The sequence below is a fragment of the Pelophylax lessonae genome, assembly GCF_965119305.1.
Source record: "Pelophylax lessonae genome assembly, chromosome: 2".
Lineage (NCBI taxonomy): Eukaryota > Metazoa > Chordata > Amphibia > Anura > Ranidae > Pelophylax > Pelophylax lessonae.
The window spans coordinates 316,839,150-316,855,698 of record NC_138769.1 but is presented as its reverse complement, the minus strand read 5'-3'; the positions used below and the strand labels follow the sequence as shown (position 1 = coordinate 316,855,698).

At 39.4% G+C, this 16,549-nt stretch overlaps 1 protein-coding gene across 1 annotated transcript in view; it reads left to right on the top strand.

Moving 5' to 3' along the window:
* The window catches only part of LOC309548606 (uncharacterized protein C1orf232), a 29,883-nt gene extending 17,451 nt beyond the window's left edge, over positions 1-12,432 (top strand). The window contains exons 4-5 of the mRNA XM_082248580.1: positions 832-938; positions 11,932-12,432. Coding sequence (XP_082104706.1) covers positions 832-938; positions 11,932-12,160 — 336 coding nt within the window. The 3' untranslated portion in view covers positions 12,161-12,432. The remainder of the gene's footprint in view (positions 1-831; positions 939-11,931) is intronic.
* Positions 12,433-16,549: the final 4,117 nt, after the last annotated feature.

Below are 16,549 nucleotides of genomic sequence, written 5' to 3'. Positions count from 1 at the left end.
ATGCAGTTTGGTGGTGGTGGTGGTGGGGAGGGGGGGGGGGCATTGAGTTTCTGCTCCTATTCAATGAGGAAAAAAGCCCTAGGTAAATGTATATAGTCCTGCTGATACAACCAGCCCCTTGAGGGCAACCATAATGCCGATGCTGCCTGTGGTAAAATTAAAATTTGACATCCCTGCTCTAAGACATTAAAAGCATTATTAAACTTGAAAACAAAAATGCAATATATTGCAGCTTACCAATCTATAAATGTAGTGCCTGCATTAGTTTTCTTTTTACACACTTCTTGTCTTGGGGTGGCTGTACTCTGAATGGAGGAGCAACAGGGACACCTTTGGACAGCAGCATTGTCAGTCTGGGGGAGGGTAGTGTTGGATGCACTAGCAGATTCAGATACATATACGAATTTAAGTAAAACTAACACTTTATAATAATTTATACTGTAGTTACAACAACAGCTTTGTTTCTTTTGGCATAAAGATTTTACATAAATGAATAAAAGCTGATTATATTGTAAACACCTCTGTCCCATGTTAAATGGTTTGTCTCAACCTTCTGACTGCTACATCTGCAGTACAGCTTGTTCTTTTGAAAAACAACAGCCTTTTTGGCCAGATCACCAGGTAAAATTAAAGAAATAATTCCTAAAAAAAAAAAAAAGGAAAACAAACCTAGCCAACACATCTAAGATTTTGCAAGCTGCAATATATGGTTCTTTTGTTTTGATTTTAATACTGCTTTAAGTCTTAAAAAAGTAATAGTGTACTTCTATAGATGAATGCTTCCTCTCCATTTTAACTGTGTTTGAGTGTTCATATGTTACCTATTCACAGGTCCAAGGAGCTTTTGGTTGGAGAAGTGTTACCTCATTGTTCTCTAAAGATGAAGACCACAGAACAGATCAGGATGTTGAGCAAATGGCAGAGCAGGCGCCAGAACAGTAAGTAGGAATTTGCACAAGAGTAATTTCATACATATTTGCATTTCTTGTGATTTTGCCTGAACTTATATGTGTAATGCAAAATTTCTACTCATACATTATACAGAATAGGGGAGGAAAACTTAACAGCAAAGATCAAAATATAGCTACATGGGCTAACTGGAAAGTGTTTAAATGGCATACTTTCCAATAAGCCCTGGAAACCCAATAGTTAAAGCGTTGTTCCAGCTGGGAAAAAAAAAAATTAAAGTCAACAGCTACAAATACTGTAGCTGCTGATTTTTAATATATAGATATTTAGCTGTCCATGGAGCCCGCAATGTGAGCATCACAGCCGATTTTCGGATCGGCTGCCAGGTGCTGCCGCCGCCATTCGTTCTACGGAAAACCGGCAATGAAGCCTTTCGGCTTCAGAGCCGGTTCCCTGCTGCGCATGCGCGAAGCGCGCTATGCATTCTAATTGGCTCAGTAGCAGGTCGCTGTCTTCCGGAAGTGAGGAAGGATACTTATCAAAAACAGGTACCCGTTCTCCCCCTCCCCCCTGAAAGGCGCCAAATGTGGCACCAGATGGGGGGAGGAAACAGATGAGCGGAAGTTCCACTAATTTAACTAATTATCCTACAGTAATGGAAACGTATTTCTGATATAATCCAATCCATGTGCCACGCTAAATAATCTAAATAAATCCACAGTAATATGCCAATAATAAATAAACGTTCCTTCAAAATTACATTTGTGCAAAATATAAGCAAATTATCACTTGCGCAAATAATGATATTACTGCCAGTGCACAATTAAAAATAAAAAAAAGATACATTAGAAATATAAAAAACAGGTGCAGTCCATTAATGTGCTTCTGTGAAAATATCACTGCCTTAAAGCTTTGCTGGTGATCGCCACCACTACTCTTAGAGTTGCTTAAAGTGCTAAAAGTATACACCCCACTCATGCTCCCCTTTTGGGTGTATTCTCACCTCAATACTAGTGACCTCACAGTTAAGTTGGGTCAAATTGCGCTCTTAAGTCTCATCCAGACTTTGTGCTGTGTGTGTCCTGATCTCCTTGTGTCTCCTTCATAGTATCACTGCCTGAGAATTCCGTGATCTCCTCCCAATCCTTGTATATGAAAAGGTATATCTCCGATAGTGTTTTATCTTTAAACTAGGTGACCTTTCTACTTCGAGGCGCAGGCTTGCCCAACTCTCCCCCTCAATCCCCTAATGTGGCTCCCTGCGAAGGAACGTCAGTATTGAGCCCTTCCTTATCCCACTCCGCGTTGTTGGGACATGGCATGCAAGTTGTACCCTTTCAAATCCCCCCGCTCACCGGTGGCTCCCCTTTTCAATAATCCCTATTTCAACAGATTAATCAATTCACATGGGGGGCAACAAGGGTCTTTACAGAATAGCACACTTTATAGACTATAAGGGGATAAGACAACCCAGCTACTTCAGGGACACAATACAAATGCCCCCTGCGGAGGCGTATTGTCCATGCCAAAATATCCTTTTCATGCAAATCCTAATAAGGGATCAGGTTGACATAACTACGAGGACCCTATTTGAGAACAGGTGCACATGTGGGCCCAAACCACGGGGAGGAAACAAGCCTTCCTACCAAACAGCATGGGAATCAGACCTCAGGGGGAGAGAGTTGAGGAGGAGGTGTGGACAAATAGGTTGACCATGGTGCACAAGGGCATACTTAACACTTCCTTGGTGGAGGCAACCCGACAAGGCTGGCAAATATTTACCCTGGTACCTCACCCCTATGTTTTCAGGGATGTGGACAGGAAGGTGATATGCATGATGTCTGGTGGTCCTGCCCGAAGGTCCGGTGCTTCTGGATCAGGATGTTCAACATGATCTACACGGGACAGAATGCACCCACAGGCACCAAAACTGTGCTGTTTACTGATCCCTAGGCATCTACGAGCTCTCATATTTAGCAGCTAAAATAACCATAGCATGTGCAAGGAAATCACCCATGATCAATGTTATGTTGGTGAAACATAAAATATCCTGAATTATGATTAATGAAAAACTGACCAGTATTCAAAGAGATAAGCAAGCTAGGTTTGAAAAAGTATGGAATCCCTAGATTATTTATCTTCAGGTTCCCTGAACCATTTTGTGAGGGGAGGCCCGGGCTGATGGGACCTACTCTACTCTATTCTGATCCTTTTTTCTCTTTTTCTTTTTCATCCTTCATTTTTCCTGTTATTGGTTCTGTTATACCATAATAATCATTTTTGGTAGGATGCTGCTAGAACACCATAGTCTCCCCAATTGTTCTATTTTTTCAAGATCAAGACCACGTGATTTTAGGCACCAGGACCAGCTCTAGTTGACATTGCTTTTACATCTCCCATATTCTGGAGCTATGGGTGATCACCAGTTTACTGTACTGTTACTTTATTATTATTATTACCTGTTGATGTTTCTTGATGCCTAGTTGCTGAGACATATGGGCTCATAGCCCATAGACAAATGGTCATGCTAATGAATAGAGCCAGATTGTTGGGCCTAAATCTTTTTTTATGTCGTTTTTCTATGTTTAACTGGTCAATGCCTCTAATCATATTGGAAAATGCATCCTTGTTATGATAACTTTCTGATAATTGTTTAAGCATAAACTTCTGTATAATGCTTTAAATTTGTAATAAAAAACTATTGGAACGAAAAAACCAGGTGACGTTTATTAAAAATATAACAATTGTGTACTCAATTTATAGGGTGCTTGTAGTGCACCACACACTTACTGCTTTTAAAATAAGTTTAGTCTCCTGTCTCCCTGATCGAGCATTAGCCACTAGGCATACAAGGTGTCTATCTACAGGAATAGCCGCTGTGTCATCCTCTTGTTCCTCCCCTACGCGTTACGCCACAGAGTGATGTGGCTTCCTCAGGGGGAATTCTCAGAACCCAATTGTTACATTTTTAATAAACGTCATCTGGTTTTAAAGATAAAACACTACTGGAAATTTCCTTTTTATATACACGGGTGGGAAGAATTCTCAGGGAGTGATGCTATGAAGGAGACACAAGAAGATCAGGACACACACATTACAAAGTCTGGATGAGACTTAAGATCGCAATTTGACCAAACTTAACTGTGAGGTCACTGGAATTTAGGTGATAATACACCCAACAGGGGAACGAACACAAGTAGGGGGTAACCTTTGAGAACTTTAAGCAACTCTAAGAGGAGTGGTGGTGATCACCAGCAAAGCTACAGGGCGGTGATTTTTTCACACAAGCACAATAATGGACTGCACCTGTTTTTTATATTTCTAATGTAGCTTTTATTTATTTTTTATTTTGTACTGGCAGTAATATCATTATTTGCAGGGATAGTGATAATTTGCTTATATTATTTTGCACAAATGTAATTTTGAAGGAAAGTTTATTTATTATTGGCACATCACTGTGGATTTGTTTTGATTAGTTAGCATGGCACATTGATGGATAATATGTTGTAAACACATTTATGGGAATGTGAGAAGTGCTTGCAGCCGATGTTGAAATATATACAGTATATTACTTGAAGGTTGCTCACAAGATTTTTGTTTTATCAACTTTTCTGATACACCTATGTATTTAGTTCGGATTGGCCTATTTTTGGGAACCTTTGGCCCAGTAGAAATTTTTCTTGCAGAGCAGGGGTTGAGAGTTGTGCAGGGAGAGAGCAAATAGAAAAAACATACCTCTACACATAAAAGCATTGATAAAGCAATATCTCTCTACTTTAAATGGTCTACCTGTAATTCCCCCCATACATCAAGTCCCCCCCCCCTCTATAAATCGTACCCTCATCACTTCTGCCCCCCTACCCTAGACCTGCTCTATCCCTCCCTTTCCTCAAACCATTTTTACCCTTTTCTCCTCCCTCCTTTTTTAACTATCTCTAAAAAAATATTCTATCCAAATCCTGCCTTATCCTCTTTACCTAGATCCTCCCTCACTTTATTGTACAAACCCAAGTTAGGACCATTGACATTACTGTGAGCCTACTGATCCTCTTTTTCACTTATTGTTGAATCTTCCTCAACTAAAAATTTCAAAAGAAGCTTGATATATTGCCTAAGTGTAACCATCACTTAATATCCTGGCCTGTTGAAGCAAAGGTTATACTTGCCTTTTAGTTAATTGTATCTTTTCTTCCTTTACCTAAATAAAGTTTGGAAAAGGGACTAAAGAAAGTAAAAAGCTCTCCAACCAAATCAGTGCATACCACAGTAGAGCCTTCTTAGAATTGAGGGTATTCACATATCTAATTTTATCACATATCCCAAAAATAGGACTATGTCTCAGTTTAGGATAGAGTGTCAAGCCATGAAAATCATTCCTTTATGCTGCAATGGCCAAATGTGGATTATGAACCGCCAGGGTATAGTGCATATACAGTATAGCCTCATAATACATAACCAACAAATTCAAACTGCATACAGCTGTTTCAGGCCTTTTTTTGGGCCATTAGCAGTGCAGCGTATGGAAGCAATGGCTTCTATAAAGTAGAGCTTGGAGCCAAATGAGAAAGTATAACCATGTATTTATTTGTAAATCCCAAACTTTTTATAGTTTTGGATAGAATGTAGAAGGTTTTTATAATTCTCTGTTGCTGCTGGGGGGGGGGGGGGGGGTGCACTTCCCTATAGGTTCAGGGGACCATTGTCACTGTGACAGAAAGAGAAGAGAAATGCAGCATTTTACAGTTGTCAGTTGAACACTGGGGACACTTGTTAAAGTAACAACTATGGAAAAGGAGAGATGTTTTATCTAATTTCTCCAGGGCAAAAAAGGAAGGATTGCCCAACAAAATGGGGTCAGCATAAAAAGGGGGTATTGAGCCTTCCTTAACCACTTGCTGACTGCTTTAAAGCAGTTTTACTGCTACAGGGCAGCAGCTGTGCGATAGATCACATATATATGTGTGGGTATACACAATATATTTATATATATATATATATATGGGTATACACACATATATATATATATATATATATATATATATATGTGGGTATACCCATATATGTATATATATATATATATATATATATATATATATATATATATGTATATATATATATATATATATATATATATATATATATATATATATATATATATATATGTGGGTATACCCATATATGTATATATATATATATATATATATATATATATATATATAGTAGTGGGTGCGAATGCACGCTGCCGGCGGCTTGCTCCAGCTGTGATTATACACAACAGGAGCCGATCAGCAGGTACCGCGGACTCGATGTCCGCCGACACCCACCGATCATTCTGCAGAAATGCGGTTTGCCTATGTAAAGAAGGCAGATTGCCATTTTGACAGGAGGGAAGGCATGTATCCTGTGTCTTTGCTAAGCAGGGACAAAGATCCATGTCTTCCCCTAGTAAAATCACCTCCCACACTGTAGTAAAACACAGGCTAGACACACAGTTAACCCCTCCCCTGCCAGTGTCATTAGTATAGTGACAGTGCATGTTTTTTAGCATTAACCACTGCATTAGTGTCACTGGTCCTCAAAAATTGTCAGTTAGTGTCCAAATGTCCATTGCAATATCGCAGTCCAGCTATAAGTCGCTGATTGCGGCCATTACTAGTAAATATAAATAAATATGAATATAACTATTCCAGAGTTTGTAGATGCTAAAACCTTTGCGCAAAACAATCAATATACCCTTTTTGGGATTTTTTTTTACCAAAACTATGTAGCAGAATACATATTGGCCTAAATTGATGTATAAATTTGATTTTTTTTCCCGCATTTTTTTATTGGATAGGTTTTAACACAGCAAATAAAAAAATTATTATTATTATTATTTTTTTTTTTAATTGTCGGTCTTTTTTTAAATTTATAGTGCAAAAAATAAAAAACACAGTGATGATCAAATACCACCAAAAGAAAGCTCCACTTGTGGGAAAAAAAGGACATCAATTTTATTTGGGTATAGCATCACAATTGTCAGTTAAAGGAGTTGTAAATGCAGAAGGTTTTTTATCTTAATGCATTTAATACATTAAGATAAAAAGTCTTCTGTGTAAAGCAGCACGCCCTAATACTTCCTGAGCCCCATCTCTGTCAAGCAATGTCCATGAGTTCCTCAGCCATCCGGAACTATCCCTCCTGATTGGTTGAGACACAGCCACAGTGCCATTGGCTCCCGCGGCTGTCAATCAACATCAGTTAGCCAATCAGGAGAGAGAGGGTGCGGGGCCAAACCACAGCTCTGTGTCTGAATAGACTCACAGAGCTGTGGGTAGACTCGGGTGCCTCCATAGCAAGCTGCTTGCTGTAGGGGCACTCGACAGGAGGGAGAGGCCAGGAGCAGCAAAGAGGGACCTGAGAGGAGGAGGATCCAGGCTGCTCTGTGCAAAACCACTGCAGAGAGGAGGTAAGTATAACATGTTTGTTATTTAACCACTTGCCGCCCGCCCACCGTCAAATGACGGTGGAGCAATGCGGCTCTCGTTCTGGGAAGACGTCATATGACGGCGCCCTAGAATGGCCGCTCTTGCGCGCCGATTACGGCTGCACCATGTGCCTAGGACATGGCGCGACCCCGGTCTTGGTAAAGAGCCAATGAAGTGGCTCTTTACCCATGTGATTGGCTGTGTCCAATCCCAGCCAGTAACAAGTAAATGTGGAAGTGCCGTTTATCGGCGCTCCTCGCCTCAGTCAGTGTCAGAGTGTTTGGCAAGGAAAGCCAATCAGCGGCTCCTCCTCGAAGGGGAGTCCAGGACAAGTAATCAGGGCACTGATCATCAGTCCCCCGCTTGTTCACTGGGATCCCCGCGCGAGTGACCGGCGACTCCGATGTCTGCCAGCCACTCGCGATCTCCCGCTGGAGAGGGAGAAAGGCAGGCGGCTAATGTAAACAAAGCCGCCTGTCATTCTCCCTGGTGTAACTGCAGAGATCATACGATCCTGCTATGTAGGATGGTATGTTTCTGTGGTTACATCAAAAGCCATGCCCCTTCCCTGCCAGTGTCATTTTTACAGTAACAGTGCATATGTATAGCACTGATTACTGTAGTAATGTCACTGGTACCCCCAAAAGTGTCAAAAATGTTAGTCAGGGGTCCGATCTGTCAGCCGCAATGTCACAGTCCCGCAAAAAAAAAAAATCGCAGATCGCCGCCATTATTAGTTTAAAAAAAAAACAATAAAAATTACATAAATCTTTCCCTTAGTTAGTAAACGCAATAACGTTTGCACAAACCAATCAAAATACGCTTATTTTGATTTTTTTTTTACCAAAAATATGTAGCAGAAAACAAATTGGCCTAAAATGTTAAAAAATTTAGATTTTTACATTTTTTTTTATATAATTTCATATAAAAAATGTGAAAAATATTGTTATTTTTTCAAAATGAACGCTCTTTTTTTGTTTATAACGCAAAAAATAAAAATTGCACAGGTGATCAAATACCACCAAAAGAAAGCCCTGTTTGTGGGGAAAAAAAAGGACATCAATTTCATTTGGGTACAGCGTCGCACGACCGCGCAATTGTCCGTTAAAATCACGCAGTGCCGAATCGCAAAATAGGCCCTGGTCTTTGAGCAGCCAAATCCTACGGGGCTTAAGTGGTTAAAAAAAACACAAAAAAATTAGACTTTTGCAATCACTTTAAAGTAACGCAGTGCTGTATCACAAAAAATGGCCTGGTTATGAAGGTGAGTAAATCTTCTGGAGGTCAAGTGGGTAAAGAGAACTGTTGAGGCTAGACATACAAGGGAGAAGGGATTGCTGCCTTGGCTACACAAAACCAGTATATGCAGGACAGCGGTTAAGACTTCAGAGGCTGCAAGCTTGTTCATGGTAAGGGACTCACTAGATAGGATAGTGAAGCGAGGATCAGGGTGGAGCTATATCTTATTGACAGGGTGACTTAACTAACCAGATGCCTGATGGTGAGAGCAACGGCTATTCAGGAGTGATGTTTTAGCGCTGTTGGTTTCTATAATTTGAGATCCCTCTGTCTGGTAAGAGGCCAAATATACGTTTTTAAAGAGCACCTTATTTGAACTTATGGCTCCGTTCACATCTAGGCGTTTTGGGGCGTTTTTGGGGCGTTTTTCTGCTCTAGGATCAGCTCTCAAAACGCCCAACAAGACAAATCCTATTCATTTCAATGGCCCCTGTTCACATCTGAGCGTTTTGACGCTGTATACAAAACGCCCAACGCTCAAAAAAGTACATGAGCTTCTTTTTGGGCAGATTACAGGCGTTTTCCATTGATCTCTATTCAATCTAAAAACGCCTGCACAAAAATCGCGGTAAAAATCGCGGTAAAATCGCGGTAAAAAACGCCGCAAAAATCGCGGTAAAATCGCGGTAAAAACCGCGCGAAAAACGCTACGCTCAGGTGTGAATGTAGCCTAATTGAACATATGTTTGGAGCACTGAGCACTTTGGAAGCACTTGGATATTTCATGATTTAATATGAACTCACCAATGTGACTCACTAGATAGTGAAGCGAGGAACAGGGTGGTACCTCAAAGCCTGGTTCTTTAAAACAATATGTCACCAGTGTCTGCTACCGTATTTTTATTCCCACAGTTTTACTTCAGTATAAAATTAAACACACAAAGTTTTGGAAAATGCTGGAATACAGTGCGATGATGGAAACACATAAAATGGATTTTGCTGCAGAAAAGCACATCCGTTTTATTGTGAAAAATCTATGTGTGAGAGTCCTAATGTGAACCGCACACATATAACTTATCACCATATGACCTGTAACACACTTCCTGGTTCAATATACAGGTGTTAGACTTGTAAAAGAGCAACGTGCTAGACCCATATAAATTGGACAATCAGTAGCCATCCACTGATCCCAGGATCCAGAGCTCTGTCCTCATCTTCTGTATCCCAGGATCAGTGCATGGCTACTGATTGTGTGGATGTCGAGTAAGATACCAGGCATACACTCCAGCAGTGGAGACACTGTAGTTATATCTTATTGACAGGGTGACTTAACTAACCGGATGCCTGATAGTGAGAGCGTTGGCTATCCAGGAGTGATGTTTTAGCGCTGCTGGCTTCCATAATTTGAGATCCCCCCTGTCTGGTAAGAGGCCAAACATACGTTTTTAAAAAGCACCTTATTTGCACTGGAGCACTTCACATATGTTTGGAGCACTGAGCACTTTGAAAGCACTTGGATATATCATGATTTAATATGAACTCACCAATAATGGACTTTTATTCATTGTATTGCTGTTTATTTTGCACGTATATGAATTTTAGTAATGCACATGAACTTATGTATATTTTTGTATACAATTTATATATATAATATTTTGTTGCACTGGTTTAGTTATCAGATATAAAGGGATAGCACACTCTTTTTTTTCACTGTGACTTTAATCCAGTATTCAGAATTTAGTTGCAGCAGTCCTATTTCAACATCATCTAGCACGAGGTTTATTTATAATTTATAGCAATTAATGCCTAGAAGATTCTACCCTTTTTCCGCTGCCATTCCTGTTACCATTCTGTTTTTACTCTTCCTTTCTCTGTTGGAAAAAAAAAGGAGAAACAGTAGCACACACATATTTCAAAGAACACTGTACTTCCCTAAAACGATTATATAACATATACAGCAATTAATGGTAATACAAACCACTCAAATGGCACTCTCTTTTTAATATGGCAATCTGGAGGTGCTCTGTAAACCATTACTATACAGAAACCTTTAACCCTCCTCTTGTGTTAGGGTCAGAACCGATCTGTTTTCAGGTTTTGAATGTCTATAAGTATCACATAAATTTGTTTATTGCATCAAGATTTTTTTACTTTGTCAGGAACCTCTATTTAAACAATGTAATAGAAAAATAATCCTTTTCACTAAATTATAAAATACTGTGGTGAAAATTAAGACGTTCATGGTGTTAGGGTCAATTCTGACCCAGTTATAATATAGTATTTTAGGACACTAATAAGTGCCAAAACTGAAATCATAAACACTCTCTCTGCTTAGTAACACTGACAGCCAATCATCTCTTAACCCTGTGAGCTGTAGTTAGGGATGGGCCTATCTCTTTGCCTGCTTGTCTGCTTCTCTAAATAAAGTAAAGAAACATAGGACCAATACATTTCAGAGTTGCTGGTTTATTTTACTATTTTTTAAATTTGAAAATGAGAGGTATGCTATCAAAAAAAAAGTCTAAGGGGTCACACCAAAAATATTAAAACCAATCTTTTCAAGGATAAAGAAGCCTAACAAGGTAACCAAGAGGTAAGAAACAAATTGGATGATAAATAATTGTTCAGAGGGTATTTTATGGCTGATTTAAGACACGGGTCAAAACCGACCCGTTAACATCATGGATAGTAACAGAAAGCTAACATAAGAGGAGCGTTAAGAAATGTCATTGTTGCTTGAGTGATTGACTCATTTCTTTTCTTAGACATCTACTTTGACATAAAAAATTACATTTCTGGCATCCCGTGCAATAGGAGTTTTTTTATTTACTGAGATACTCTCAAGTCTCTCCTAAAAAGATGCAGACTCTACACCAGGGGTCTTCAAACTATGGCCCTCCAGTTGTTCAGGAACTACAATTCCCATGCCTAGTCATGTCTGTGAATGTCAGAGTTTTACAATGCCTCATGGGATGTGTAGTTCCTCAACAGCTGGAGAGCTGTAGTTTGAGGAACCCTGCTCTACACCTTTTCTCATTTCAACACTGGGATTGCAACAGTCGAAGGCTGAACCACCCAATTAGTCACACGGAAAGGTATCAATCTACAGAAAGGTTTATAAAAATCCTAGCAAAGTATATACTGTAGGCAACCCAAAGGGAAATGTTCTAGTCTCACCAAATATGAAGTTATATGATAAACTGCATTCTCTCTTTGGTCTTTACCAGTGAAACAGTGCTTTGTACAAACATGACCTTCAAACACCACTCTTTTCATGAGAAAATAAAAAACTTACAGTCTTTTTTTTTTTCCGTAGAGCTCCTCCATCACGCTCTTTAGATCACCCTTCGGAAAAGCGATCATCCGCTCTCTGGGATGTCTTTAGTAGCCGGTGGCAGCAAAAAACTGCTGAGCACTCTGAGGCAAAAGGGGTGCTGGCAGATCCTCCAGCAGAGGAAAATGAAGCCCATCATGTTGAGGAGACACCCTTCAAATGGAGTTTTCTCACCACCAAATTAGCAGAGCTGAGAAGCAAGAGTGATTAAAGACTACACCCTAGTAAGAAAATGACTGAAGGCAGTTTCTCCAAGGAACTGTGTGACCAAGCAACCTTGTGCCTTAGTGAAAATGTTGGACACAAGCACAACTGGAAACTACCAATAGTCCATATATATGTGACATAAATATCAAGCGGGTAAAGATTCTGTTAAAACTCTAGTTTTCATCTCCTGGAGGTTAATTTATTGTTTATCCTAGGCTTCTGTTGTAATATAAATGGTATATAGTTCATGCCATGAATAGATGTACTGCTGTATACACATTAGGCCTCTACCTATAGGAAAGGTGACACCAATATAAAAAAAAAGAAAATGTTAGACTGGATTTAAAAGTAAAAATAATAGGAAGAGATGCAAATGACAACCCCCCAATGACCTCAGACAGTTCTATCAAAAAGTCACACAGCTGTGGTGTAATGCAAACTGGTTTCAGTTCTCTTGGCAATCTGAAATGGACAGGGATACAGAAACATTACTAGCCCAAAGCCAGAACCCCATATTACACAATATCCATCTTCCCTTGCATACATTTCTCATTTCTAAAATATTCATACACCTTAGGCAGCAGATAAAATTTTTTTAAGAATTAAATAGTGAAAGCTTTTTTGACTTGGCTAAACCAACATGATCCTGGCCTATCCTACATCATTTTAATGTACTTTAACAAGTATGGCTTACAGTGGTTGTAAACCTTAGACATGAAATGTGGAAGGGTGGATTGAGAACTCTGATGTGAAAGGTATGGGGAACTGGGCACTCTGCATATCCTTCTATAGTGTGCACATGTCTCATTTAAGAGCAGTAAGTGTCACATTTTCCTGACTCCAAGAGAAACATGGTAACGGGGAGGGACCTCCAGCAGATGCACAGCCTCAGTTCTGTTCCTGTGTGCTGTGTGAAGGGGGTTTGTCTCTTATCTCCAATCAGCTCTCCGAGCTCTCCTCACTGAGCTCTGCAGAGTGTAACTTCAGCTCCATGCCCCCTTTTTTCTGAACACTCTGACAAGCTTATAAATTCTGGAGTTTGAACAGATGTAGAGAAGAGAAGATTGCAGATAGACAGATATCAGATATTACAGATGTAATGTTTAATATCTGTGTATCACCTGAGGACATTCTTTTCACTGGGTATATATAAGGGTTTACAAACACTTTAAAGCTGGAGATGAAAAAAAAACAAAAAAAAGCAGCACCGGCAACTGCGCTTACTAAAAATTAAAAGTGTCTCGTGTTGGTGTCTGTTGTGTTTGCTTGGAATTCCTCTGCCCCAGATACCCTTTGATCTTCTTCTTCTGCAGGGTTATATATGAGAAGCTGTACCTGTGATAGGTACTAGTCAAGTGCCGATTCTGGCCACTCTTTCCACCCTTGTACTCCATTCATAGAAGCTGTACTATCACATTTAAAAGATTAGAGCACAGGAGCGAAGGTGGCATGCATAGTTGGTACTTGAGATGTGTCGGTCACAGATGCAGACACTCATATTAACCCTGACAGCACTAGAAAATCACAGCTATCCAGGGGCAGAGGACCTCCGATTTTTCAACCGAGCACAGCAGCCATCAGAACAAGGGGCATTCATTGTAAGTACTGCCCCTAGTGCTGTTTTTGGGTCCATGCCTGTAGAAGCACCTACTGTTATCCTATGTGTCTATGCATATTAGGTCGTTTAGAGGCATATTTTAAGCTCAGCGCTTAGAGCTAGGAAAAAAAAAACCCTGCTGGTTTGCATTTCTAAAAGTGGTTTTCTGGCAGAAAAAAAAAAACACTAAACGATGCTAAACACTGGTACAAAAATTGCTCAAAATTTGCATTTTTTTCTACCAAGAGCACTGGCGTTTTTTAAGCCAGTGTACATGGAACTTATAAATAAAAATTATTTTCAGTAGACTTCAGCCTTAAATGGAAATAAAAACAACATGTTATTAGCTGTCAAATTCCAGCCTGGGTGATTAAACTATTGATCTACAAGGACGCTCATTCACTGTCCCTAACAAACTTGCTATTATTTAAACCTGATAAAATAGCAGCTATTAGATAATGGGAATTACGTTTCTATCTAACTTTATATGATATTCCAATTAGTAAAATTATTCTGGGTTGTGTCTTTGTATGTTATAAATATTGTAATTCTTAATAGTTCCCAGTATCTGATAACAAAAACCAGCATATAGTTCATGTGAAAGGGATATAAACACACAGTTTTGTTCACTGAGGTTGTTGATGTTGATTTAATTTTTAATTACATGGAATGTACATGTTTGCATTGTTGTTAAATAAATTCATGTGTACATGAAACCATTATGAGATAGATTAGGTTGCTGCTAATAATTGGGTTGTGTATGAAGCACTGATGTCTTAGAAGGCTAGAAGATAAACTCACATAAATCCTGAATAAATAGGATGAACTATACGGTTTTTGGATGACTGCACCTCTGTATATACGTGGTCAACATTTTTTGCCATTTGATCCAGAAGCTTGGTTGGGCATTGAATGCAATCACTGGCATTAAAATCTGTTATAGATGGTACAATTTGCATTCAAGCCAAAATTGTGTATAGCTTTAGCTGGGTACACACGGTATGAATATTGCCCGGTTTAGCAGAAACCAGCCGACATTTGAACCATGTGGACAGCTGTCCTTTCCGACAAAAGCCAGGCTAAGGACCAGCTTTTGTTGAAAGGACATGCTGGAAAACCAGCCTCTGATCAGCGCTGGCAGCCATTGGATTAGTGTGTTTTGGCAAGGGGGGAGTCCCTCTGTCAGAACACAAATTCACAGCAGTAGAGATCGCTGCACTAACATTGCTTGTGTTGGTACACAAGCAATGTTTTTTTTTTTTTCATTCAGCCGCTGGATTAAACAAAAAAAACCGACAAGAGTAAACCAAGTCTCACAGGCAAAACCCTGTAGACAAGGAAGATGGGGATTTTCATATGCCCAATAATAACAGTTCAATAAAATAAAAATAAAAATGATATGAATTTTATTAAAGATAATCTAGTAAAAACAGCACCTAAAAATACAAAATGTAAAAGGTGTATTGCAGCACATCCTATAATGTAATGGATCAACGCGTTTCACCAATACTTTGGGCTTCCTCAGGGTATAGATGTGTAGCACGCTTTCTCAAAGAGTATACATACACCCTTAACAAAAACACCAAAGTATAAATTCATCAGCCATGCCACAGAACCTATAATGATATGCTTAAGAGTGTACACAACATGTACGCAGTAAGAAGAAGCTCACAGGCCCCTACAAACAGGAATACCCAGACAAAGATAATACAATTCAACCATAAGTGTGAGTATCACAGGGTACAGAGAATCTATAGCTACCAAATATCCTCTGTAGTTTAAAACTACATGTCCAATAGAAGGAAAAAAAACATATCATTATGGAAAGAAATCCCAACCTTCAGCATCCATGCTGACAACATGCTGGTTGGCCGAGGGTATATGCATACTCTTTGAGAAAGTGTGCTACACATAAGGATCCTGAGGAAGCCCAAAGTATGGGTGAAACGCATTGATCCATTTCATTATAGGATGTGCTACAATACACCTTTTACATATTGTATTTTCATGTGCTGTTTTTACTAGATTGTCTTTAATAAAATTCATATAATTTTTTATTTTTATTTTATTGAACTGTTTTTATTGAGCACATAAAAATCCTCATCTTCCTTGTCTACAGGGTTTTGCCTCTGAGACTTGGTTTACTCTTGAGATTTCATTTACAGGGGATTGTGCTGGTATTCTCCCTTGATAGATAATTACTCTCCACCCAATTTCTAAAAAAAAAAAAAAAAACTGAATGTGTGTACCAGACATTAGATACAGCACAAGTTACTTATCTTTTTTCTGTTTGTGGAGCTCATTTAAATGCAGCTTTCAAAAAAACATTTTTGAGCAACAATACTGAACATTTAATTGAATCACATAAATTAAGTTACCCTTTGTTTATTAGGCCGGCCATAGACGGTTCGGATCTCGGCTGGTTCAGTGATTAGAACCACGTATGGGCAGGCTGAATGCACCCAAGTTCATCCATTGATCAGCTTGGGTACAACCAGCCTGCTGGGTTTTACATGCAATAATTGCCAGCGGCTGTTATAGGCAGTAGCAATAATCGCTGTGTTCTCCCAGCAGGGATGGCTTTACCCGCCCCCTCGCCGAGAGAACACAATGTTTCCACAGCAGGGATTTCCCTGTCAACACTGTCTGTGTTGATGGAGGATTCAAGTGGTTTCAGGACAGAAATTTCGCTTTATCAATGGCCGGCCTTATTAGATGTCTGTAATGGAGCAGGTATACAGATACATACCGTATATACTAAAAAGCTGTTATTTCAATCAACACCTGACCTGAAAA